The sequence below is a fragment of the Oreochromis aureus genome, linkage group 15 (genome assembly GCF_013358895.1).
Source record: "Oreochromis aureus strain Israel breed Guangdong linkage group 15, ZZ_aureus, whole genome shotgun sequence".
In the NCBI taxonomy this organism is placed as follows: domain Eukaryota; kingdom Metazoa; phylum Chordata; class Actinopteri; order Cichliformes; family Cichlidae; genus Oreochromis; species Oreochromis aureus.
In genome coordinates this window covers 9034219-9058648 of record NC_052956.1, presented here as the reverse complement: position 1 = coordinate 9058648, position 24430 = coordinate 9034219, and the positions used below count along the sequence as shown (strand labels likewise).

Genomic DNA, 24430 nt, shown 5'->3' with positions numbered 1-24430 from the left:
TGCACATTAGGTGGGGTCCAAAGATCCAATTAATCCAAATTAAATGTCAGAACCTGTTTGGTGTGACCGCTTTCTATCAAGAATAGCCAGGTTAGCTGTTTACCTCTGATTCCAGTCTTTATGCTAGGCTGAAGTTACAGCTTCTTGTTCTTAGCTCAGTCTCTAACAAAGGATTCCTATAGATGTTTGAACCGAAATCAGTGCTGAAGAAAACCCTCCTGTGTATAGTTCAGAATATAAGTAATCTGTGTGTTTTCTGTTACTGGATCATGCACAGATTTGCAGATCTGCAGGTGTAAGAGAAGACGTGGGAGTTTGATTAATGCAGCCACTTACTGGATCAGTAGACAAGTGGCTGGTTTGTTTCTTTCCTGAGAGGCCTTTATATGCGCCGGTGTAGAAAAATCCAGATATTCAACGCCAATACAGTAATCGATGTTTGTCATCCTTTTAAAAACATGCTTTGTTTAAAACATGCAGACAGAAGATGCTCCCAGCAGAGAACATTGTGAGGGTGTTCAGACTCCATCTGGGCTAGCGTTGCTGATTCATATTCTGACAAGAGCTCTCAGGGAACAGCCAGCATATCAATCAGCAGAGCATACGGGTCAGAAAAGCAGAGCTGAAATGCAGACTGACAACGCACCTTGTAATGATACACGTGGTTCTGACATGTGTCTGTACGATCTCTAAACTGAGGATATTGGGCGTGACAGTGATCCTAAACATTCATGGAAACATGGCTTCTTTCATAATTTTATTTAAAGATGAAAAAACTCCACTGCTTTTTCTTTCTTTTTTTTTAGTATTGCACTATTGCTAAGTTGAAAGTTGAACAGAAGTAGTTCACTGTCGAATTAAGCAGCAGACCTGTTTCATTCAGCGTATGAAAAGTTTGAGGCTTTGATGTGTGAAGATCTATTCAGGCTTTGTACTGTAAATATTTAAATAATATCCAATGACGTTCTCTCGCTGCCTCACAAATACCGGTGCGGTACACAGTAAGAAGATCAAAGGCTTGCAGTCCAGACAGCCCCTTTGGAGATATGATGGCGACTGACAGCTCAGCTTCTGTTGTTCAAGCTTAGCGGGAACTATGCGATACTTTCAGGTTGTTTTTTTTCCCTGTTGTTGTTTAAACCTGAAGGCCTGTATTGAAAATAAGATCCACTGTGCCGCACATCTGACACTTATTATCCTGTAATGACTAAAAGGTTTTCTTAAGAGTTTTTATAAATAGAAGAAATGTATCTTTGGTACATGGATTAAATCTTACATGTACATTCACTGGACAGAGGTCTCTTTGTTGATGAATATATGTAACTATATGTATTAGTCTGACTTCTACTGTCAAGAGCATAAAGGTCAATGTGGCATGTGCTGCTTAATATGATTATTGTGATATTGGGATTTTGGACAGTTCAGTGCAAAATAATAATATTAGTAATGTGAATCATAACTGATGCACATACAGTTTTGGGGGCACTGACTTGCAAGACATGCACTGTGTGTGCACTGACCTATTTTAATATTTTGCTTACAGCACATTGTTCTGGGAAAGCTAAAGACTGACTGTGAAATGTTTTATTTTTTTTTCTTAATAAGGCTTAAAAAGGTTTTAAAAATATGTCAAGAACAGCTAAAGCTTAGATACTGCCATTAAATAAAAATAAAATGTCAAATGCTGCAGTTACTGATTTTAAATTCTCTTCATAGAACTTTTTCTATCTGAGTTCACATCAGCAAATCAGTCCTTAAAAAGCAAAAGAAAGAAGCAAGAAAAATGCAAAAAACACAACATGCCTGATGTAATTTTGACTGCTATCGCCCAAAGGGTCTACTTCCTTTAAGCCCCAGTTATTTTTAGATCAGCCCTTCTGATCAGTTGCATGTGTGCTGGATGTCCGCCACTAGATCAAAATAATGATTCTTCAAAATAAATCTCATTTTGCGGGAGCCAAATCTGGCAAGTAGGGCAGTAGCTTAGTAGGAATTGTGTTGGTGTGGCCAAACAACTGTTTTTGAGTGTGGTGTGAATGGTTGCAACATGATGAAAGCATGGTACGAGACAATTTTTGGGTCACTGACAGACTTAACTTCCATAATCCAAAATAAAGATTACTATGCTCTTGGTTGTGCTCAATTTATGCTACCTTTAGGCACAGGTCAGGATAATTTCTAATCAGTAGTGTTTTCTGTACTTGCAAGTCGATTGTGAAATAGCAGATGCAGTGTAGTGGTAAGAATGGAAATCTATGTATGCTAGAAGCGATCCAGATGTGCACAAGGAGATGCCTTGAAGGAGCATATTATTTAGTAAATAAAATTTTGAGAACACAAAAAATTATGAAAACATGTGGATATTTAAATATTTAAAATAAGTGAAATTCATCTTGTGCAAAATATATGAAGTTAATTAAAAGCACATGCTATCTCAATAGGATGATAATTGAGTTGTATTGAGTAGTATTTGAGTTTCGTCATTCTTGTTTTCTAATTTTAAATAGGTCAACCCTTTCAACTTTTCCCTGCTCATTTTTATGCAATTACGGCCCCAAATATAAGTTCGCGCTTCGGGAGAGGGGGTAACACGCAGAGCTGGGTATCCTGGGCATTGCTATGTGGGTCATGCATCAGTGGTGCAAGCCAGCAAACAATCTGAGATGGAGTAGTGAGCGGTGTTGATTTCATGGTTGTTGTTTGATCTAATACATAACTTCATTTTTAGCGCCACTACCCACCCCCCACCTCTGAATTGGGGTAGCAAATGAGTGTCAGCCATCCACAAATCCCCTTTGCATGTAGTTTACAATTTGCTCTAATGATGGCAGATTATACAGTCATCAACCCAGAGCTTTCTCTTTCTCCAGTGACGATGATGACAGCATGAATATCAAAAATAGCAACATAGTTTGTGTAGAAGAGTTCTACTGCCGGTCTATGGAAGGAGCCCCTAATTGTCCTTGTTGTGCTGTTTTTAATTATAGTGAAAAAGGTCAAGTGCAACGTTTACCGTGGCTAATTTGCATATCTATTTTAGGCAACAAACAAATGACGCACGCTGCCGATTCAGGTAACCATCGCAGATACACAGAGTGACTAAAGATCAATACAGCTTCTAATAGCCTGCGTAAAATCTGACAAAAGAAATTCAGTTCTTTTGTTGCCTCAGTGAGCCCCAAACAAGCTGCTGTGGGAGAACAAAATGGCTTTGTGGACTTTGTCTGGATTGGTTTTAGATAACTATTGAAAATCACAGGGCTGAGGCTGTGTCTGGATTTGCAGACAATTGGATTTCTTGAAAACCAGATAGTGGATTCAGTGTGACTGCTGGGAATGAGGTCTCAAATGCAATACAATCACAGTGGAGATCAATTTGTAATCTTAGACTTTCTATTTTCTACTGATGGTAGAAATTTAAATGCTTCAGAGGAAAAAAATATATATATATGTACCCACATGATGGGGACATTTTTCTGTGGTTGATAAGAATTTGCAATATATTATGTAACTGTCAGGGAGGTTATTTCAGAAAATCTTCAGCAGATTTCCTGCAGTTTCAAATGCCCTCCTGCAGTGGTTGATGCTCTCAGATAAAAAATGAGGAACAGCAAACAGTTTATCTGAATATAATATTTTTTTTTTTAAAGTCCTGTACCTTTGAATAATTCTATCATTTTCATCACAAAAGTGTAAATAATGCTCCTTTGCTGAGAATTTAGGGTTAATTGACAAGCTCAGTCTTTAAAGGTAACATTTTATTAACATTTGACTTCAGCATGAAACACTTTTGCTCCATCCAAACTCTGAAGTACCTACAGCTTCAAGCACAACTCACTTATGGATGTCACTGCTGCTCATTTGTCTTTGCCCAGCTGTGGGACTCAATCAGCATATTATTCATATCCATTGCTCTGGTGCTGTGACTGGTGTGCTCATGCATATGCAAAAGGTAAACCACAAAGGCAAAGTAACAGCCTTAATTGGCATGTAGGCAGTGCAGCTTACCTTGATCTACGAGGTTTCATTAACAGTGTGGACTAGTAGGTAATGTTGTGTACTTTGTGCTGCATGTGTGACACTAAAGTCTTCCTATATGTAGTTTTTCGTGTATCATTCATTATAAATGGATGTACACTCATGGCAAAATTCTAACTCTTAAGGTTTTACATATCAGAACATAATTAAAAAACATTATATGGTCCACACTGGGTCTGAAAATTAACTAAATGCAACCTTAGATGAACAAAAGCACATACACAGATATTACACCCTTACTGCTTCCATAGGAATTAAGACTGTAAGTAGCAGCTGTGTGCTGCTAATCAAATGTTAACTGGTTAGCAGTAAATGTTAGCATCTCCCATAGTTTTATGGTTTAGAACATTCAGGTATGTGTTAATACAGTGCCAAGTAGGGAAGACTTCAGCAATGAATGAACTGTTGCTGATCATCAATCTGGGAAGTGTTTTAAGGCCAATTATAAAAACAGACCATCATTCTGCAGCGAGAAGGATTATTCCCAAGTGGAAAACATTCAACACAGCTGCATTGGGAAAAAAAAAAACAGAAGACTTCTGGATAGACGTGATGTTTGCACAGCGATATGTTTGGTGAAAACCGAACAGAGCATATCAGCACAAACATGTTACACCAACTGTCAAGCACGGTGGTGGAGGGGTGATGATTTGGTCCTCTGCATACCAAAGTCAAATGTGTCAATAATAAGTCAAATGTGAGGCTATCTGTCTAATGGCTAAAACGTGGCTTAAATTGGGCCATACAACAGGATGATGATTCAAAGCAAAGGGACAAATATATAACAGATATGGCTAAAAAAATCCAAATCAAGTCATTGCAGTAGCCCAATTAAAGTCCAGACCGCAACCTCATTGGAATGCTTTGGCAAGTCCTTAGGTTTGCTGTGTATAAACAAACCTTAATGAACTGAGAAAACATTGTAAAGAAGAGTGGGTCAAAATTCCTCCACAGCAATGTGAGAGACAGAAAATGATTGCTTTAAGTTATCGTTACCAAATGTGGTTCTGCTAAACTACTAAATCATCTTAGTTTTTCATGCATTCCTTCTGTATTTTGGCTCCATTTTGTCAAATAAATAATGACATGGTGTTTTATGTCATGTGATCTTAGTTTTATTTACCTATTTTTAAAACCTGGTAAGACTAGATATTGCTTTATTTATGTGCTTGGCTGAAATGTATAGAGCCTTTGTAACTGACTGTATATCATGTGAATTGATGGAACTGCTACACTGCAATAAACTTCTGTTCTCTCTCATTTCTCTCTCTTTCCTTTAAAACAGAATCTCATACTGCACAGCAGATAAAACTCAGGATAAGGTCTTTGCATATGTTTCTCAGAGTCAGTTCAACGAGACTCTAGAGTGCCATGCCTTTCTCTGCCAAAAGAAGAAAATTGTAAGTCTGCAGTGCTGTGGGCTTCTTGTATATACCTGTATTTAGACTGATGTGTTGGATATATGTTGTCAGACTTTAGGAGGATGCTCAGTTTGTTTCAGGACCAAGAATTATGAACTCTAAGTGTAACATAACAATGGGTGGTGTGTGGCTCCATCTTGTGGCTGATTCCTTAGTGAGACTCGAGTTTTACTTTTGTGGTTAGTATTAAAAATACTGCTTTCTGACAAATCTATGATAATAGATGCATTCTCATAAAAAGAAAAAGTTAAAATATCTTCTTTATCACAAAATCAAATACCCATTATTAATAATAATTTATTTTCATCTAGTTTCTCTGTGTTATTCTCTTTCCAGGCTCAGGCTGTAACATTAACAGTAGCCCAGGCCTTTAAAGTGGCCTTAGATCTTTGGGAGATTGCTCAGGAAGGTAAGTTCCCTGAACAAAGAGGAAATGACTCTGGAACTTTAGTTTATACTCAGCATTTTGTGGACATTAAATTGTCTGTGCATAAATGAAAGATTCAAATATAGTTGGAGTCTGTTATTTTCTAAGAGTTTGAAACAGCTTCTCGGTTCACAGACAAAAGCAAGAAGGCCAGGACCTGCTGTACGTGCGCAGCAAGCAATGGGCAGACAGAGGCAGCGGACACTCAGTGTGTCCCAGCAGGTAACTTCATTTTATTGTGTCCTCATCCATATTGTGTCCCAGCATATCGAACAAGATATGACTATATTAGTGAACGGTAAAAGACAGCATCACCCAACTGAACACAGCAGAATGTTAAACACTATGTTAACTGTGAAGTTGTTTTAATGTGATTTAACAAATTATCTAGTTCTCAATATTAGAAATAGCAACAAATCCAAATTAAATTAATTTTCTAGGTTTTTTACAAGTCTGACACATCACCATAAAACCATACTGAGGGGGGTAAGATTATAAAAATTCAATTGAATTCACAATCAGCATTGTGCCAAGGTGTGTTATATTAATTATATTATAAGATAAAGACCCTACAGTATTAAAAAGAACCCCCAACAACCAAACAACCCCCAATGAGCAAGCACTTGGTGACAGTGGGAAGGAAAAACCCCATTTCAACAGGAAGAAACCTCCGATAGAATCAGGCTAAGAGACGGGCAGCCATCTGCCGTGAGTAGTTGGGGGTGAGGGGAGAAGAGAGCAGAGAGAACCTGGGTTTAATAGTTGCTAATGATTAAATAGTAGTGATGTAAAAACACAGAGTTAAAAGAGGTGAGTGAAGAAGAAACACTCAGTGGATCATGGGATAGACTGCAAGCCTGTTGCAGTATAACAATGAGATGCTTCAGGATAATCTGATCCAGCCCTAACTCTAAGATTTATCAGGATTCGACTTTTTCTTTCTACTGTTGAAAACTTTTGAAACACTTACTAAAAGTAAGCCTGCAGTCTGAGAGAGAAGTGCTGTGCTAGGATAATGAGGTACTATGAAGTCTTTAAGATATGACAGAGGCTTATTAGATGATCCGCTTTCCAAAATAGGATCATGACTTGAAAATGTTTTTTATTGCTCTCATTTTATTGAAAATAGTACAAATACAACTAATTAAATGTTGAAAAAATGTGATTTTTAATGAATTTGAGGCAGACAACATGTTTCAGAAGATAAAAGCGCCTTTAGGGATGTGCAGCATTACGTTTTCTTTTTAAACCACTCTGTTTGTGTTTGGGCACAGATGACACATTAAAACGCCTGAAAGTTTTGATCTATGCTGCTCAAGCTGTTTGGGGCCTTCATGTCAAAAAATTAGAATTCATCATGCGTCACAGCTCAGTTTCCTGCAGTTTCCACTTTTTATGCTCTGCTAACTGGCAGCTGTCTTTTTGAGTCGCACGGTATTTACTGTCGAGACGAGAAAGTGGCGTCAATGTTGTCATCTATCTCTCAGCAAGAACGCCAAAGAGTGTCTTTTTCTCTTAAACCCTCTTTCAGTTTTGTTGCTTCTGTAATCAATTCTCAAGATCCGTGTTTGAAATCAGTCTGCACACGGGGATCTGATTAATGCTGTGAAAATAATATGCTGTGTTATGGAAGTGAAGCAATGATAAGCTGCCGATTTGTTTCATCCGTACGAACCCAACCGTTTCAACTCATCGGGACTGAGTGGAAGTCACTGCTAGTCAGTCCTATGATGATCTTAAATGACCTTTTCAGTTATACTAAGTATCACAACTTTGGCTTTTAATTTTTTGATTGACACTGCTCTCTCACAAATGTATCAGTCATCTGTCACTTGTCATACACGCTCAGGGCAAATCACCTATTTATGCAGCACTCGTTAGGTATTCAGGGAAACAGTGAATTTTAAGCGCCTTCTAATGACTGTGACATTTATAGGTTATTCTTTATAGGTCAAAATGTTTTCCTGACCTCAGAGGGTCAGCAGACTTACAAAATGAGACTTAATCATCCATTGTTAGTCGCGGCCTGGTTTTCCCAGATTCTTTCAATTAAAATTTGCTCTGCTCCCAGTGGTAGTGGCCTGAGGACATAGAGAAAGTCTGGTGTGAAAGCCTCAAGGACCTTTGGAATAACTACACAGACAGATGCATTAAAGTTTTACAGACATGATTTAAATTGTGCCTGTCATGGAGAAGTTTTTGAGTGCCACGGGCTGGAGATGTTGTTTCACCTCTTTGAAATCTGACAACTCTTCCTTTCCTTTGCGTCCGGATGTGTCTGTCCTTTACCGCTCATCTGCCTGTCTCTACTCTGCCCTCTATGTTTCCTTCTTCCTGCACTTTTGCTTTATTGTTTGGCAGCCTCTCATCAGCACCTGCCATCTCTCACAGATCCAGAGGCACATAAGCCCACTGGGATGGAGGAAAAGCTCCGGAGGCCCTTATTCTCTGCTTCGCTCAGCTCGCCTTCACCTCGTAGTAACCCTACTCGAAGGCGACCAATCAAACATGACTCTTGGGTAGGTCAGCTTTAAAGCGTTACATCAGTGCTAGCTTGCATGCTCTTGCTACCTGTCAAATACAGAATTAATGTTTGCTCCTTTTGCCTATAAATCCATGCCTGCTTCAGTGTTTGGGTACTGCACATTTCAGAAGTTCTCCACTCCTAATATATCACTATGTCTCTTAAATCCTCAAACCAGCTGCTTTTAAATACTGCAGTTAGTGACATTGTGCTTTTGTGGTTGCTGCTCCAAGGCTTTGCAGTAGCCTTCCTTTCACAATCAAATAATCCCACTGTTAAATGTTCATACATAATATATTTGATTTGAGTTTTTTAAACCATGTTTATTTCATGTAAAATTTATTATTTCAAATTAGTTTGATGTTGTCTTTCTATTAAATGTGCTTTAAACTTTTAAACTGAATAAGTGGACTAGAATGATGAATATGGTCATATATCCACGGACCTCTTCTTTACATGAGCCAAATTGAAATGGAAAAAAATGAAACTTTAAATTTCAGTTGAAAAAAAGATTAAAATGTACAATTAAATGAATAAAGATAAAGAAATTGAAAAAATGAAAGTGGGAAGGAATAGTATAGTATGATTATTGATCATATCCTTCCATTTATCCTCTATAAACGTAATAAATATGTGCAAAGCATAAAATAATGTGAGCTAATTTTATACATTTATTGCACATCTGTATATTCTGGTGTTCAGTTGCAGATTTTCAACACTAGGTGACACCATACCCATAAGAATGTCTCCCATATACACTGATCTCATACACGGAAATCCCGCTGATGCACATTTTCCCTGATGTGCCTTTCCTCTCTGTGACAAATGATCGTGTGGCTGAACGAGACCTGGTTCAAGCTGGTTCAAGTTCATTTTATTGTTGCAGTCGTGCAGTTTATCATCTGTCCGTGCTTATTAAGTGGGGTATTTTTCCAGTGTACTTCATCATATTGTACTAAATATCTATTACTGTGACTGTTAATTGAGTTGCATCTGTGACTGGATTAAGAGAGTCTATTTTCACAGATTGATTCCTCAGTAGCAGTTCATTTATGTGAATAAGCAAACAGGCAAGCAGCTGGCTCAGTGCAGATGCACAAATGCTTGAAAGTACAGGAGGAGCTTTAAGCACTTTGAACATGGACTGAGTCCTATTGTTGTGTCTCAACAGGATGTGGAAGATGGACTTGAGGATGCATTCTCAAGGTGAGCTTTGTTCGTGACTGTAATTCTGCAGAGCGCTAATGAGAATAAAATCAGATTTTCTTGTTTTGTGCACACTAATATTTAAATATTAACATAAGAAACAAATGTATTCAACACAGTTTCAATGAAGAATGCCTTTTGATTACAGTTCAATAGCTCCTGAGTTACACTGAGGGCCCTTGAGAGTCTTTGGATGAAAAATCTTTTCTTTTGAAAACAGATGTTGAAAGTCACATAGAAACTGAAATAAGCAGGCAAACGTGATACACGTGATTTTCCAAGGTACCTTGGTTTAAAAGATTGGCATTGAAACTGGTGAAATAACTTGATATTCAAAGCAGCTGTCTTAAGATATTTTCACAGTGGCATGCAAAGGTTTGGGTGGGCATAATCAAAATTTCTTACTGTGAATAGTCGAGTGGGATTATCTGATCTCCAAAGGGTTGTGTGAAAAATTCAAAGCTTTAGAAATGATCTGACTCATGCAAAAGACCTTCTGCAAGAAGTTACAGACTCTGGAGTTATGCCGCACTGTTTCACTTTGTAGTGAATCCTCCACTAATATGACCGTTGTGTGAGAGGCAACAGGAGAAAACCTTTCCACCAAATTTAATGTCAGAATTCTGCAAATTTGTCTTTTATTTTATTCAACCTTTATTTTTACAGGTAATCTTTACAGGTAGTCTCATTTACAAGAGAAACCTGTTTCAATTAAAAAGAAAAACTAAACAAATAATACTTGGCAGTTTTTGAATAAAGTAGCTGTCGGTTCCCATTAAAGAAAATCACAGTGCCTTTTGCAGTAGCTGTAATTGACTTGATGCAGCACTTTGCACGATGGTAATTACCTATCCCAGTCTTAGCTGTTAAATCAAACGCTCTTAGCTGAAAAGTTATAATAGCCTAAAAATGTAAGCAGAATACAATGATTTTTTGTAAGTCATTTGAACCTTATACGATTCACAATAGTGCTACTACAGTATGGTAATAATATAGTAATTATTATTTAACTGTTCTTTTAACTCTGTGAACTTGAGGAGACCAGATTCTGTTGTCTTGAAAAGAAAATATGTTCCCTTTCTTGCTTCTTGTAGAATCTCAGCTTCTCCGAGGCTGTTCAGATACTCTTTTGCCGTATTTTTCATTTCATAATTTATGAAATGTTTTAAAGGGGTGATAGCTCTGGACTCCAGGCTGGACACCCTGATTCTCTTCCTGTTGAGCCACTCTGTTGAAGTACATGCAGAATGGTGTTATCAGCACTTTTTGGTGAAATAATCCAGGCTTTTCCTGAAAAATTTATACACCACAGCATGTGTTGCTCCAAAAACATTTATATGCTGTTACTGCTGTACACGCCCATTAAAAAGAACTTTCCAGTCTTTCATCACCCCTCGCCCAGCTTCTGTGAAATGTGTAGTTGACACATTAAAAGGAGGAATTTATTTCCTTATTTATTTATGTTTATTTTTAATGAAATATGGTGTTTAATTTTGTTTTGAAAATCTGTATTTTTATTTAGCTTTATGGCCAACCTTTTTCGAAAAGGTAAATTTGACTGAATATTTATTCATAGGATGCCATAAATATACATTATTTGTTTTATAGGCCATCACTGTACAACATGCACCCTTAAAGCTGTAAGCTTGTTCTAAACATCAAGCATAATTGACTCATTGAGATCATGTGGAACAAGTGACCCCCTTTGATTGCCACAAGATCACCACTTTCCCAGACAGATGTTTCAGGAGCACACCAGCTCAAACCAGTGCGGGAGCTCCACAATGCATCAACACCTTGTCATTGAACTAGGATTACGATACAGCGCTTACACCACGATGTGTGACAGCTTGTAAAATTGACATTTTATAGGTGTAGGATACCTGCAGAGACAGGAATGTGAGTCTCAGGTGAAATGTGAGACATGAGGGATATGAAAAAGTCACATGTCAATGTGATGACTGATGTGAAGGAATACCCGCCTTTTTCTGCCTGATTGGTACAAATCCTTGCATGCAGATACGCTTTTTAAATTGCGTATCTTTTAAATTAAATATATAAACATAGTATATTTCACCTGTTACTACTTAATGCACTTGATCACTCTGAAAACTCGCAGCTCACAAGTAACTAAACCTAAACCTCTTAATATTAGCTCCTTTATCTAAAACAGAGTAATGGAGGCCAGTCGATTGAGCTTATGATTGTCTGCATGGCTCTTAATTTCGTTGTGTAGCCAGCTTTCAGTCTCTGTGACTGTGTATACATCCTACAGCTCTGTAAAATCTGTCTACAAAGACAGAGAAGAGCTACAGAAAGATGGTGCTGCACACATTAAAGAGATGGCACTCGTTAAGCTGTGCTGCCTGTGGCTAACGGAAGTTTGGGGGAAAGCAAATGAGTAAATTCGACGAAGGGATTTTCTGCATGTGTGTTTCTGTGGAAGCTGCTTTCACATGCGTGGAGAGCAGAAAAGGAAAGCAGGACATCACTCAGACACTTCTCAGCAGGGATGGGGACAGTTGTCAAATAGGGGGTAGGTGAAACTCTAGATAAACGTCTACTAAATCTGACGTCCTGGGAGTCGCACTAAAGGAGTTTGAAGTGTTTAGAGTGAACGTGCTCTGCAGGGGTCAGCAAGGATGTCAAGCGCTGCAGTTGTGGTACAGCACTGGTGAATGAGATGCGGTCTGAAACTCTGAAGAATCTGGGTGACATTGAGTTGTCATGGCTGTCACACCTATTTAATGTTGTATGTGACTTTGGGAATGCCTTTAGATACAACTGAGGAGGGTTTTATTTGTGGCTCTTCGTATGTTCAAGGAGAACTGTTTTAAAACGTCTCTGCTGTTTATCTAGTCTCTAGCCCTTTAGTTCCAAAAATGTAAGTATGTTTAACTGCCAAAGATTTATTGTTAAATAGAAAAAGCTCTTTTGTGAACTGAGTGGTTTCTGTTATATTTCAGGCCTGCTTATACAACAGAATGACTGGGATTGCCTCAAACGTTAGTGAAGGTAGTCTCTGCCTTCACAGCTACCCTTTAAAAAACCCAGAAACTATTCTAGTGGTCATTAAACCATGTCTTTATATATTGTGAGGTGTCAAAACTCGTCATTAAGGGTACTGGGGAAGTCGTCAGAGTCATCTTTAAGGGGCAAAGAGTTTTGCCAGTACCCACAGTATTTTACTAACAATAGTGTGTTACTCTTGCTCTAACTTTGTATAGCTCATAACATTAGGTGTTTGTATAGGAATTGCCTGTTTGGTTTGTGGTTGTCTGAATCGCTTGCACACACTGCAGTAAGTTTCCATCACCAGTGCCTCTTCAGCTTCCTGGTATTTCTACGCGTGCGCTTGTTTAAATATAGCATCGGGGTCACGTTATTGGTCTGCGGGTTGGCGATTCATTTTAAATCACTTTAATCCACTTTGGTGTAAGCAGCAGCATGACCTCCAGGGGTCACTGGTAGCACTTTGTAGTTTTGCGAGTTGAGCTGCAGCTGATACCGTTAAACCAACTTCAGTAGAATAATTTTAATTAACACTTAGCTGCACAGGTCAGGATTTAGACCTCATTAAAAAATCTATTTTTAGCAGGGCCAAAAGTGCTCACAACTATTGACTTCAGCTTCAGTTCAAACTGGTTTAATTAAAATGATTCATTTATGGTATTTAAAATTTCATAAATGAACGGTGACCCTGTGTAACAGCCGATTTAGCACTGAAGTGCTTCTCCCCATTGAAATGTGAAGGGTTCGTTTTATTTTAGTTTAGGCTTCTTTGTGTGTCACTTTGCTAACTGGATGGTGAAAGTGGGGCAGCTCACTTCACAATGTGTACATGTACACTCCTGATGCCCTTTAGCGGGACAGTTCCTATCACCTTTTCTTCACTTATCCTAACCTTTAGCACTGATTCACTTTGTCTTGATTTCTTCTGTCTTGTATCTGGCACGCAGCAACATGGAAATGGAGGAGACAGACAACGGTAAGTGTTGTGATAAGTGTATTGTTTTATGACAGTACATGCTTGCTGTGCGTCCTTATTTCAGGCTTAATGTGAAGAATGCCAACTATTATTATCCCAGTCCAATCTGCTCTCTGCAAGGGGAAAGCACTGGCCTCTGGACATATGTGACTCCACTGATAAGAAAATGATAAAATGCTCAGAGCCACATTCAAGTTTGTGTTTTTTTTTAGTTTTTTTTTTTATTTCAATTAGGATTAAACTATTACTTAAAATCAGTTTTTCAATATTAATTTTAATATTACATTTCCTTGGTTAGTAGATAGTCTTCATTACCTCCTGGTCCAGCCCAATCTTAACATCTTCAGCTCAACCTCCTGTCTTTTTGTTGGTGCCACCATTACCAAACCATACCTCAGCCGGTTTCACTTTGTAAACTGTCCCTTTCACTCTTGCTGCTATCCTTCTGTCACAAGTCACCCCTGTCACCTGTCTCCTCTCATTCACACACGTATTCCATCTTGCTTTTACTGGCTTTCACTCCTCTTCTCTCCAGTGCACACCCCCACCTCTCCAGACTCTCTCCCACCTGCTTCTTACTCTCACTGCAGATCACAGTGTCATCTGCAAGCGTCATAGCCCACGGAGACTCCTGCCTGACCTCATCTGTCAACCTGTCGATCACCAGTGCAAAAAAAAAGAAAAAGCACAGTGACTGAGTGAATGATATGATTTTAATCATTAAGTTGCACATCAAAGCCATTGGAGTGCTGAAAAATGTTTATTGTTAAAATATAATATACCAAATAAATCACCTTTTAATTTGCAGAGGGTAGCGCTTCTGTTCAATTTTGGAGTTGGCTTTTATTTTTCAGTGTTGCCAGTGTTTTTCCGAATGACATCAAAAACACTGAATTTTCTTGTTGTCTGCCACTCACGACCTCACACGCTGCACTTTGTCCACTAACACTCCCTTTTCCCATTTGTTCTTTGTCATTTTGAGTCAAATCAACATCCTCTGCCGTTGTGTGTTTGTGTCTGTGACCTTGCTACATTATATGCTTCTTTCTTCTGTCAGTTTTTTTTAACCTTTGTATAGACTATAAACCCTTTTTCATCTGAAAAAAATGTTCTAGCAATGCTCTGCTTTTCTCTGTCTCTGTCAGACTGGCCGAGTCCCGCTCCGAACCCGTCTCTGACAATGCAGCTTTGAGTCTCCCGGAGGTCTCCACTGAGAATCTGTTGCCTGTCTGCAACAATGAGTTTAAATAACACATACCGGCAATAGCTGCCCGACATACAGCACCACAGAAATTAGACAAAAAGCATACGCTCCAGTACCCAGGCTGACAAAAACAGCATGCTTTACGCGATCAGAAAGAAAAAAACATATCACCCTCCCCGGTGCACAAACTGAATGAGAAAGCCTGTATTTGATATTCAGTCACTGCTGCAGAGAAGCCAGAGTGAATACCCTGATATTATGAAATGTTATTTCTGTGAATGCCTGCCAGTCAAAACCCACTTCTCTCAGTGTAAACAGCCATCTCCTGCCATCTTAAAATTTGGTGCACACAGTGCGCAATACACCACAGCAAAGAGAGCAAGGACGACAAATTTGTACACAATGCAATTCACACAGGATGAAGTTTGGAGTCTCCTCCTTTTAGTCATAATTTGTGAAACATTTCCACATGTGGATTCCACTTGTAAATTACAGTAAAGACTGCACAAACGTCACAGTCCAAAGATGCGTGCACTGTATATATGCCTGCTATCGCTTTCTGAAAATGTCAGCGCTCTCTAATCTTGCTGTTTGTTTTGGTGCAGTAACAGCTGCCAGTCACAGCACTTGCTGGAAGAAGTCCAGTGTTAGGAGTCATCATCAGACACTGGAGTGAACACTCTGTCATGATGCTGAATGGGTTTTACACAAATCATCCAGTTTGTTGTATCGAACAAACCATTTCTTTTGGGGGATGAAGCCCCCATTAGACACACAGACATATAAAAGTGTGTGTCAGGTTTTTTTCCTGGCAACACAGTCAATAAGGAAATGTTTATTTAAGAAGAATACTTGTAACATTTACAAAGTAAAGTGGAGTACTTAAATTTAATCTCCAGCTAGCTGTATATGATCGTAGTTTTTTGGTCCCACATTCTCACTGCTTGATTCACTTCATTCACTTGTTGTGACCTTTCCCAGCAGATAGATGTGCCAGGTTGTCATGGGAATGGTTCAGTTTGTTATATATCGGGTCATTGTTTGCAGCAGGTGGGGGCGTTTGGCATCCATCATATTTATAATAGAGATAATGTATGAGAAGAGGGAATTTAACTTCCAATTTATTCATCCGTCTTTTGTTGCAGGACCCAGAAAGTGTTAAATCCGAGTGCATCTTTCTGCTGGGAAACATGAGGCTGAAAGCTTCAGGAGTCCGTGAACTTGCCCTTGTGTTGGGAAAGTTACCAGATTGTTATTTTTAAGGTCAAGAAAGAACCTTTTATGTATGTTTTATTTTTCCTTATAGGTAAAGTATTTTGGTATCCCTTTTACATTTAGTGTCATTATGAGGTTTAAAATGATGTATTCAATAAGTAACTAAAGCTTCAAGACCATTAGGAATGCACACAACAACCAGCTGTTTTTATGTTAAAACGGTTACTCTGGCAATTTACAACTGTAATAAATAGAAAAATTTATGCTAACAGTGATCAAAATTGAACTAACAGAGAATAAGATGTTGTTGTGACTACTAATTCCAAAATCCTGCCTGATTTTGAGTCTGAAAAGTTCACCACACTACTAATTTGCACCCCAGGCTTTATGCCGAAGATCTGTAGTTTCTGTATCCAAGCTAACCTAAACATAATGTGCAAAATAAGATAAACAAGATAAGCAAATTTTAATCATATGCAGCCTCTTGTGCGTGAAAGTGATCTGCCTGGTTTGCAGTGCATACATAAGTTTACATAGTTGTTTTTCTTTCCGTCTTAAATGCTAAATATAACTGCGAATTTACTCTCGAAGTAACAGGCTGAGATTTCTGTAACGATCATCACGGTCTGACTGGAATACGGCGAGTTTAGCATCTCCTCATTCATTCAGCTGTCACTGTACATAAAGACAATGTTACTGTTAATGCTGTTAGGTTATGGAAACTGTGTTTCAAGCCCAAAATCTTAGACTAAAGAAACATATTTCCATATGCTGTATTTTTTCAGTGTCAAAGCTGTACCTATTTACTGTATGTATACATATTGTATCATTATAAATGAAGTAGGATGATTAGAATCAGGGCTTTTCACAGGTGGGCTTTTTTTATCACTCTAATTGGGACGTGAATGTGTAGATGCTTGTGTGCTTTTGCGTTAGGTTAGACGATTTGTACAGATTTAAATGACTGTGGGTTTTACTACTGCAGGAGTCGCTCATTTTTCTTACTTTTTTGTACATGATTATATGGTAACAAAAAATCAGTCATCACTTGTTATCTTCATTTACATAGTTCACACTGTCCTCTTTTAAGGATGCTTTTCCTTTTCTCTTAAACATCTCTTTTCATAAGTGGAAATGATACATTCCAATTGTTTTCTTGTTTTTTTATTAGACTGTGCGGTTTATTTATATCCACCACTCAAATGCTGTTTGTTGTCAAGAGCATGTTATATTGTGCCACAGTCTGGTTGAAGTGGTCTTCTCTGTATTCACGGCATCATGACTGAAAATAATTGTGGCGGTGGTAGGTGGGAGGTAGCAGGGAGCTGCGTATTGTTGTCATGACACCCGCTGCAGAATAATTGGATGGCTTATCAGGTTACGACATGAGGCTTAATTACACCGTTTCATTCCTGACTGTCTGAAATACCAACTCTATTACAAATTTTAAAGCGAAACTATTTAGTATGGATAGCAGAAATGCCCTGTGTCATGTCAAGGATGGTCTAGGAAGCGATGTGTTCACTTTAGTATTGACTGTGAATTTGGAGGTCAGCAGAGTGCGCTGCCAGTGTGATGCTGTAATGCACAAATGATCTGTACTGACCTTTTTCAGACCCGTCATTGATTGACTGATTGATTCCTGTGTGGATGTGTCTGCTGATTCAGTGCTGTTAGATATTTTAAGATTGGCTGCTGTCCAGGAGCTGTGAAATCTGTGAAATCTGCCATTTTCACTTAAAAAAACATTAGTTTTAACCCTGTGAAGCCTGATAACAATAATAATAATGATAATGATAATGATATTAAATTATGATAATATATTACATTTACACCTCAGGTAATTTAGAAACAGACATACTACTAATACATACTATTAAATGTATTGGAAACATTTCATTTTTTTATGGTTTTACAACCTTTATTTTACTTTATGCTGCAGCAGTTATAACAGGTTGCATATTTGTTTAAAAATGGCACATTAACCATGATAATGTGCCATGATCTTTAATTTACCACTCTTAATATTTCTAAATGACATTGCAATAATCATTAATGTAGTAGTTAGCTCAGTTTAAATACGAAATGGTGTCCTGGGTGTTGTAATAAGGACAGAGCACATCATGTACTCTCATTCTAGAAACACTTTAAGTTTTATTTGCACTGTAATGTTGTTAAAATGAGAAGCTAGTGACTTTTGGCACGTAGGAAATAACAGGCGCTCAAAGCTCTGTTACTGCCTGCACGGCACAATTAATCCACGAGTGGCCAAAGACATGAGAGAAAGTGCATGGACAGGTTTTGTTGTACAGTTTCACTATGGTGATGGTGTTAAAGTCCCAAATAATGTCCAGGTGAAATTGTGATACTGTATAGGCTTAAAGCTAAATTATTATTTGTAAATAATTAAAACATAAAAAGTAATCTAATTTAAGAAGAAGAAAGTCCTGGATTAATAACATTATGACGCAGATAATTCCATCAGGCTCCTCAGAGTATTGTTTCATGTAGCTAGTATACTGGAAACAGCATGCCATCGATGTGGCAGATTCCCAGCAAATCTTGACTGGATGCGGTTCTTTGGCACAGCTGAGACTTTTGTCTTTGGGAGTGAAGAGAGAGAGAGAGAGACCAGCACTTGGAGGTACAGCATGCCAAACTGAGTCTTATGTGCACTGAATACAAATCACCCTGTGAGGTTCTGAGCCCAGAAAGTATTTTAGGCTTTTAGGGTTTTAAAAAATGAGAGAGTTTCGACTGGGAAAGCCAAGTACTCTCATCAAAGCTACTGTACTTCTTAACCCCAAATAAACACTGACGTTTACAGTATGAATTTACTTTACCAAGGTGCTTATTTTCTATCTATGCAAATAGTGGGTTTCCAGCAGTGTTGTGATATTATGTTAATAGCAGTTTGTGTATGATTCACAAGCAGGTGTCCTAATCTGTGTAAAATTGTGTACAGAATTTTGAGGCTGTTATGGTTTGTTACATATTTATGCATAATAAAGGACTTTGTACAAACACTGCATTTTGCTGAAATGTCATTTTAATTACAGGATTAAGAAACCAATCTGCAGAAGCCTGTGTTTATTAAACTAGAAGCCTTCTGTGGTGCTGTTTAATTGCTACGATCCTGTTTGGAAACTACCAGAATATCAATATGATTCTGAACTTGAAGTTTTCAAAATCTTCAGAAAAGTTTTAAAATAGCTGTTCGGTTTGCAGACAAACAGATCAAAATCAAACATTTCAGCTTGTTTTGTCTTTATTGATTTTGCTCTTTCTGCTAAACTGTCCACAGCATTTTATTCAATCTGTACTTTTGTCAAACATTTCCCAGTTTACTGGTCAATCACAACCAAGGACGTGCACTTTGGCTGTCTGATCAATATGTCTCTACATTCAGTCGACCGCTGTTGCCTGATTAAAGGTTTAAAAAAAATGCACACCATTTGTAGTGTCTGGTGAATCTTCTTGGCTATCAATAAAAATGCCTGTGTAATGTCACTTACACAGCCATTTAAAGTACAAACTCTGGGGGAAATTATTTTAAATACTACATGCATGGATAGAAGGATTTGTAACCCCTGATAATATTCAAAGATGGACTTTAAGGAAAGTACATGTATATGTATCTGACTTCTAATCTTCCTCTGGCTGGAAACTCTTCAGTCTAGTTTATAACTCTAAAACCTCACCTTCTATTGATGTTACTGGTTATGATACTGTGTTCACAGACCTCTGCAGCTCTTTCACCTCAAGTTGTGTTGGATTTATAGATTATATGCACCAAAATTGATATGAAAGTCATTTAAAATATTGTGCCATACCAAACATAACACAAATACAGTGGCACCTATGTTTGATTGTCAGTGATTATAATAACACAATATACAACATTATAAGCAAAATCAGGTGAACTGGCACACAAATGCTGTGGAAAGTTAATAAAAGTATCTGAGTACCTGGGGTAAAAAAGTGTAAACAATAATATACACCCCTCATTTATTTGCACCAGAAAGGTGAATCACAAAGAGTTATATCCTTAAAAAATGGGGGGAAAAATCCAGCAAAGACTTGACACAGGACCCGAGAGATGCGTCTGACCCTTCAGTTGATCCTTCTGCTCTTTTGTCTCAGCATAAATGCTTTCATTGGAACAGCGGCTGTCAAGGAGAAATTCTTAAGGAAGGGAAACAGGAAGAAAATGCAGAAGTATGCCATATTGCACAAGAACTGGACTGAAAATCAGTGGTAAGAGTTCTTAGGGAGTGATTAATCCAAATTTGACTTTTGGTTCAAATTGTCATCAATATGTAAAGAGGAAATCCTCAGAGAGGTATAAGAGTGAGTGTTTGAAATCATGTCAAAACGTCATCTGGAAAACATCTGATTAGGAGCAGCTTCATTTTTCAGTGTGACAATGATCCCAAACACACTTCCAATGCAGTAAAAACACAGCTGATAGAAATCACACTGTCAGTGGAACACTATCAGTCATGGATGGGACCCCCCAGAGATGGACCTCAATGTTATTGAAGCAATGTGGGATTATCTGGATAAGATAAGATAAGATAAACTTTATTAATCCAACACGTGGGAAATTTGTTGGAGGATGGATGGAGAATGGAATGTCCTTGAGAAGTCTGGAGAACTATTCCTGAAGACTACTTAAAGAAATTACAAGAAAATTTGTCTAAAAGAGCTCAGGCTGTGTTGATGAATAAGGGTAGTCATGCCAAATATTGACTTTCAGGTTTTAACTCTTTATGGATTATTTCCCTTTGTGTTTGCGTATTTCAATAAATATTTTCCTAGCAAAATATATAGAAATGAGGGGTTGGCTCAAGGCTTTTGCACATTACTGCAGACTTTTAACAATTTATTTCTTTTAATTGAATGAAGAATGATCACACTTCTGAGAAAGCCTTTAAAGAATGAATATTTCTGTACAAGCTCATCTCGAACAGTTCACTGAAGTGTCAAGGGCTTTTACCACACGTTTAAAAAACCCAATCTGATCAGCTCTGTGGGCTTGTGTTTCTGTCAGCTATCTGAGTGAGCGTTTGTTTAGACCGATTAATTATGGTTGGCAAATATTTTCATTTCTAAGGATGCATCACAGTAGGGTGCCTCCCATCTCATTATCAGACTGTGTGTAGAAGTGGGAATGAGAATCAGCTCTGACACAAAGTGGTTTAAAAAAAAAAATATGTGTTTAGGATAATAATCAATCAAGTCTCGGGATTAAAATATTAGAGATTCATGGCAGAAGCTCACTATGTAGACTTCCACCAGCTAATATTGTGGTTGTTCTCCTTTTGCTGCCAAAGCAGCCCTGACTCATCTAGGCATGGACTCTGCTAAACCCCTGAAGCTGTGCTGTGGTATCTGGCACCAAGATGTTAGCAACAGATCCTTTAAGTCCTGAAAGTTGCAAGGTGGGCCTCCCATGGATTGTACTTGTTTGTCCACCACATCCCACAGATGTTCAATTGTATTGTAATCTGGGGAATTTGGAAGTGAAATCAACACCTCAAACTCACTGTTGTGCTCCTTAAACCATTCCTGAACCATTTTTGCTTTGTGTCAGGGCTCATTATCCTGCTGAAAGAGGCCACAGCTATCAGGAAATACTATTTCCACGAAAGGGTTTACATGATCTGCAGCAATCCTTCGGTAGATGGTACGTGTCAAAGTAATATGTGGTGCCAGGTGTTCCGCAGGTAAGTGACCCACATGCACCTGGCCATACATGTAATGTAAAAAAAAAGACATGATTCATCCGACCACACCACTTCCTTCCATTGGTCCGTGGTCCAGTTCTGTTGCTCATGTGCTCATTATTGCCAGTTGTGGACAGGGGTCGGGAATTGTCAATTGTGAATTTCAGCTTCAGTAGCTCGCCTGCTGGATCTGGAAGCAGCAGGCGAGCCTACCTTCGTTCCTCAAGTATAGTACATCAGTGAGCCTTGGCCACCCATGACCCCGTCGTAGGTTCACCACTGTTCCTTCCTTGGACCACTTTTGGTAGATCCTGGCCACTGCAGATCAGGAAGATGGGAAAATCCCATCCAGTCATCTGATCATCAAACATTAATCCTTATACCTGCCCATTTTTCCCGAGTCTAACAAATAAGCTTTGAGGACAAAATGTTCACTTGATCCCTAATATATCCCACCCACTAACAAGTACAATGATGAGGAGCGAATCAGTGTTATTCACTTCACCTGTCGGTGGTCAGAATGTTATGTTTGATCAGTGTATACAGAACTGACTAATCAAATTCATGAGATCAAAGAAGGCCTGTCTTCAACTTTAGATCAGAAGAGTTAAACATTTCAGAGAAAATTTCACTGTCATGAAAATGCTGTATGACAGACCTGTTGTGTGTCAGAAATCACTGACTCTGTGAACAAAGAGTGTGGAGTACCCGGCCCACCCTCACAAAGAAGATCAGCTTGTCACGAGTAACAAAGAAAAGTGGCAGAAAATCTCCACTTTGATGTTTTCAGAGAACTCACTGGAGACTAAAAAGGCACTCTGTGTTATTTTATTGTATTGTCACACTGACAACAACAGCGTTGTTAGTGTGCTGCTTCTGCTTCCCTTGTGTGAACTGGGGTTGATGCAGCATAGGCCTTGTTTTGTTGATTATACTGGAGTTCATAAATCTTTCCACTTAAACTGCTCTCAGCTCACTTCGTGACGAAGCAGAGCTCACCTGCATGTCATGTCAGCAAAGTCTGCAGCAGTCAATTAAACCCTAGTGCATGAAAAGAAATCGCAAGAGTAAGAATATTCAGTATCATCACCAGTTATTTTTTTATAGCAGCAATAAATAGCTCGCAGTTAAATGTGCTTTGTCATTGTTTTGCTTCACGAGCAGTAATCCAGATCACCTCTGGACATGGACATTAAATTAAGGTCACATAAGATGGGGAAAGAAATTTAGCTAAAAATATTACAGTTGATGTAGTTAAACAGTCATTCTAAATGTGAAATTACTGTTTAACTTTCGGGGGTTATGTTGATTACTAGTGTCATATTTGTCCTTTGTGTCCCGGGATATGGCAATGAACAGCTCATTTAGTATTCATAAGTGTGTAATTGATTGCTAATAGCCTATTTAACACAATTTTGTGATGGCTAATTAGTGACTGATAAGGTGTTCCGCCCTGCTCTAATGGCTTAATACTGTGTATGTAATAGTTGTACCATTTGATACTGAGACTCCATAGAGACCAGCTTGTGGAGGTCAGATAGGCTGACACTTCACTGCAGTTGAGATTGTTATCATAGGGAGGGCCATAACCTGCATTTCATTTTTAGCACATTTACTGATGTAGTTATATATATATGGATGTGTCGGCTTTTCAGTGCCTGTGAACCATCAGTGTTGAATTTCTCTTTTTATATTCACGTATATGCATGTGGGGCCAATATGAATATATTTATAAAACTGGAATTTTAGAACACACAATATAAACTGTAATAACTTGCAGTGAGGTTGCAATAAATGTCTTTCTATATATCTTCATTGCCCATCTATTTTGGCTCCAGTACTGACAGACAGGAGAAAGCTAATATTGGAAAGATGGGACCAAGCGATACAATAATGAAGGTAGACTCCAATGCAAACCCATTTTTTTTATAGATTTTATTTATTTATAGCCTCACTATATCCCTGGATCTCTGAATCACATCTAAAATCTAACCACTTGGCCCTAACAGCCCATAAATCACCTGGACAACTAATAAAAATTGTCTGCTGTGCTGTACGGAGAGTGAGTTAAGAGAGAATACAATATTACCTATTAATCCCCAGGACACTGTAATCTCTTTCTATTTTAAGATGCGCTGTATTCTTAGATACTTTAGTGTAATTACATTTTTGATTAGGAACATTCTAGTTTAAAGGCTAGATCAAATGGCTCATTGTTCTCTAAAGCACCGCAGCAGACAGTCTCATAACTTCAGGCTCATTATAAATAAATGCAGCAGCTGCTGGTGCGCTAACCAACTGTTCTGAGCTGTTTTAACATGTAAATATTGACCATTTTAAGCAATTAGATTGTTTATTATTAGCAGCAGATATAGGTATTTATGTGCATTTAGATGTTTGTACCATAGATTCAACAGGGAAATCACTCATTCATTGGTTTAGAAGCCTGAATTTTGAAGCCTCAGCTTTAGCCCTATGAAGTGACCATATTTTGATATCAGCTAATTCTGGCTAGCTCGGTAAGAAAGCTGCATAGACTACATGGACGCATGGCACAGGTGCTTGCTGAAAAAGTTATAAGTGAAAAATACCATGTTGTTTATCAAATACTTGCTAATAAACTTACTCTGAAATCCACCAACACCACCAGAGTTCAAGAAAAATTTAAGTCTAGCAGA

At 38.2% G+C, this 24430-nt stretch overlaps 1 protein-coding gene across 7 annotated transcripts in view; it reads left to right on the top strand.

The window, feature by feature from the left end:
• si:dkey-71h2.2 (low density lipoprotein receptor adapter protein 1) overlaps positions 1 to 24430 on the top strand; it is a 106098-nt gene that overhangs the window by 30739 nt on the left and 50929 nt on the right. The window contains exons 4-10 of one of the 7 annotated variants that reach the window (XM_031731964.2): positions 5324 to 5438; positions 5796 to 5868; positions 6022 to 6108; positions 8278 to 8405; positions 9582 to 9616; positions 13576 to 13604; positions 15954 to 19049. In XM_031731964.2, the coding sequence (XP_031587824.1) occupies positions 5324 to 5438; positions 5796 to 5868; positions 6022 to 6108; positions 8278 to 8405; positions 9582 to 9616; positions 13576 to 13604; positions 15954 to 15970 (484 nt within the window). In that variant the 3' untranslated portion in view covers positions 15971 to 19049. The other 6 variants (XM_031731962.2, XM_039598876.1, XM_039598878.1 and 3 more) reach the window with 6 other exon arrangements.